Source organism: Clarias gariepinus, chromosome 7 (genome assembly GCF_024256425.1).
Source record: "Clarias gariepinus isolate MV-2021 ecotype Netherlands chromosome 7, CGAR_prim_01v2, whole genome shotgun sequence".
Classification (NCBI taxonomy): domain Eukaryota; kingdom Metazoa; phylum Chordata; class Actinopteri; order Siluriformes; family Clariidae; genus Clarias; species Clarias gariepinus.
Genome location: NC_071106.1, coordinates 1,858,212 through 1,860,039, shown reverse-complemented (window position 1 = coordinate 1,860,039; position 1,828 = coordinate 1,858,212). Strand labels below are relative to the sequence as shown.

The 1,828-nt window shown below is 35.6% G+C and overlaps 1 protein-coding gene across 1 annotated transcript; it reads right to left on the bottom strand.

The window, feature by feature from the left end:
- Nucleotides 1-356: 356 nt before the first annotated feature.
- LOC128528102 (B-type lectin plumieribetin-like) lies at nucleotides 357-898 on the bottom strand. The gene is made up of 2 exons (XM_053500853.1): nucleotides 803-898; nucleotides 357-705 (listed from the first exon to the last, which is right to left on the bottom strand). Exons 1-2 carry the CDS (start codon nucleotides 890-892, stop codon nucleotides 454-456), a joined length of 342 nt encoding a protein of 113 aa, XP_053356828.1. The 5' UTR covers nucleotides 893-898; the 3' UTR covers nucleotides 357-453.
- Nucleotides 899-1,828: the final 930 nt, after the last annotated feature.

Here is a 1,828-nt window from a genome sequence, read left to right as displayed (position 1 = left end):
ATTTAAATTTGCCTTGGGTAACCTTTAAATGGAGATGATTGGTCAAACTGGACTTTTTTAGACTTTACAATATAATAGATTTTTGTCATAAGAATGTATTATATATTATGTATTGTATAATTACTTTCCACCTTCACTGATGTTCAGCAAAACAACTCGTTTGAAACATTTTGGAAAACCTGAAATTCCAAATGAGGAACCCGTCCTTATTTGCGTAGAACTCTTTCTCTCTCCTCATGTCTGACTGAGGATTTTCTGCTTTGATACTGATTATTACTTATATTAAAAACAAAAAATGTTTTGTTACTTAGAGGTTCAGCTCATAACTCTAACACTGAGACACACAGACATGCAGCTGATTTGCTTTACTGATTTATTGATAACTTTACTGACAGTTACAGATACAGTACTGTAGGAAGCTCTGAGTGTGCTCAGGAGTTTACTTCAATGCTTTTAATTTTTCTTGGTGGATTTCCACACCTCCACAAAGTCATTGTCAATCCGAAGAATGCCATCATTGCCCAAAGTTAGGCGGCAGGTTTTGACGTTGGACCGGGTTGGTCCGCTGGACCACACGGGATTGTCAGCTGTGTATATGACGAGGTTGCAGTCTTCTTGCATGATCAGGCGCTGGGCATCGTTAATGTGACCTGTCTTGGATTCCCACACAGGCTTCCAGCCGTAAACCACAAAGTTTCCATCGCCCTGCAACAAGAATTAACAACTTGAAGTATTTTCTCCGAATATCAGTTTAAGAAAAAGCAATTAAGCCTCATTGTCTCCTTGTCTATTTTCATTCTACCTGAAAGACTGCCTTGTACTCTCCATTGTGGGATAACAGAAAGTCTCCTTTACGGAGCTCTTCGTCCATGGACATGTAGTTCTTGTTCATGTTTCTGGAAAGAAAGAACAGAATTACTGTAAACAAATCAAACAAACAAACAAAATAATCTGTGTCTTGCATATAGTAAATCTTTCGCTTTTTATATCTAGTTCTCACAGATAATCATTTAGGAATAAAATCCTCATGTAATGAGGTGCTGTGATACAGACTGATGTGGATTTAAATATCTATCACCCGCAAGATTATTTCTCTAAAACAGCTCATGCCTCTGTTTTCATTTTCTTACACCAAAGCAATTTATCAAATAATCATTTAATACCTTAATAATTCATGCTTTTTTATACTGTAGTTACATTTAAGGTTGTGGAAACATGTTTTTCTGGTAACTAATGTTATAGCAGCTATAAACACTTATTAACTTCAAGAGAGAGAATAAGGAGAGACTGGTAAGGGAATAGGAAAAAAAATGCCAGCTTGTCATTTTACTGAGAAACCACAAAGAAGCGTTAACTCCTCTGTCCTGAAGATTAAAGTTACAGCTTTACCTCTGACTGATACAAAGCACAGAAACTGGAGACTCCTTCCACTAATGTTACATAAACATCTTACTTTAAGAAAACTTCATTATATTAACAATAACACATTTTATATAAATACAAGTATATGTAGCCTCCATTGTTACTATGGAAAGGTAATGTGTAAGCGACTGCATTAATATAAACCTGCACTACCGTCAGAGCTGATGTTGTAGAGAATTAATCAACACTTTCTGACCAATCAGAATCCAACAGGAAACTACAAAAGCTACTGAATCAGTGCATGTTTTCTCATTTTGTAACATGTAAAGAAATAAAATTTAGTATAATTATTAAAAATGCAAATCATAATTATTAAAATGTATTGACATTCTATGTATTTCCTTGCTGATGGTGAGGTGTAATCAGTGTGACTCACCTGCACAGTGAGAGCGAGAGCGGAGAGAAG

Excerpts from the sequence above, each read along its gene's own strand:
- LOC128528102 (XM_053500853.1), bottom strand. The coding sequence starts at position 892 with ATGAACAAGAACTACATGTCCATGGACGAAGAGCTCCGTAAAGGAGAC. Across the intron at positions 706-802 it reads AGTACAAGGCAGTCTTTCAG|GGCGATGGAAACTTTGTGGT; the intron begins GTAGAATGAAAA and ends TTCTTGTTGCAG.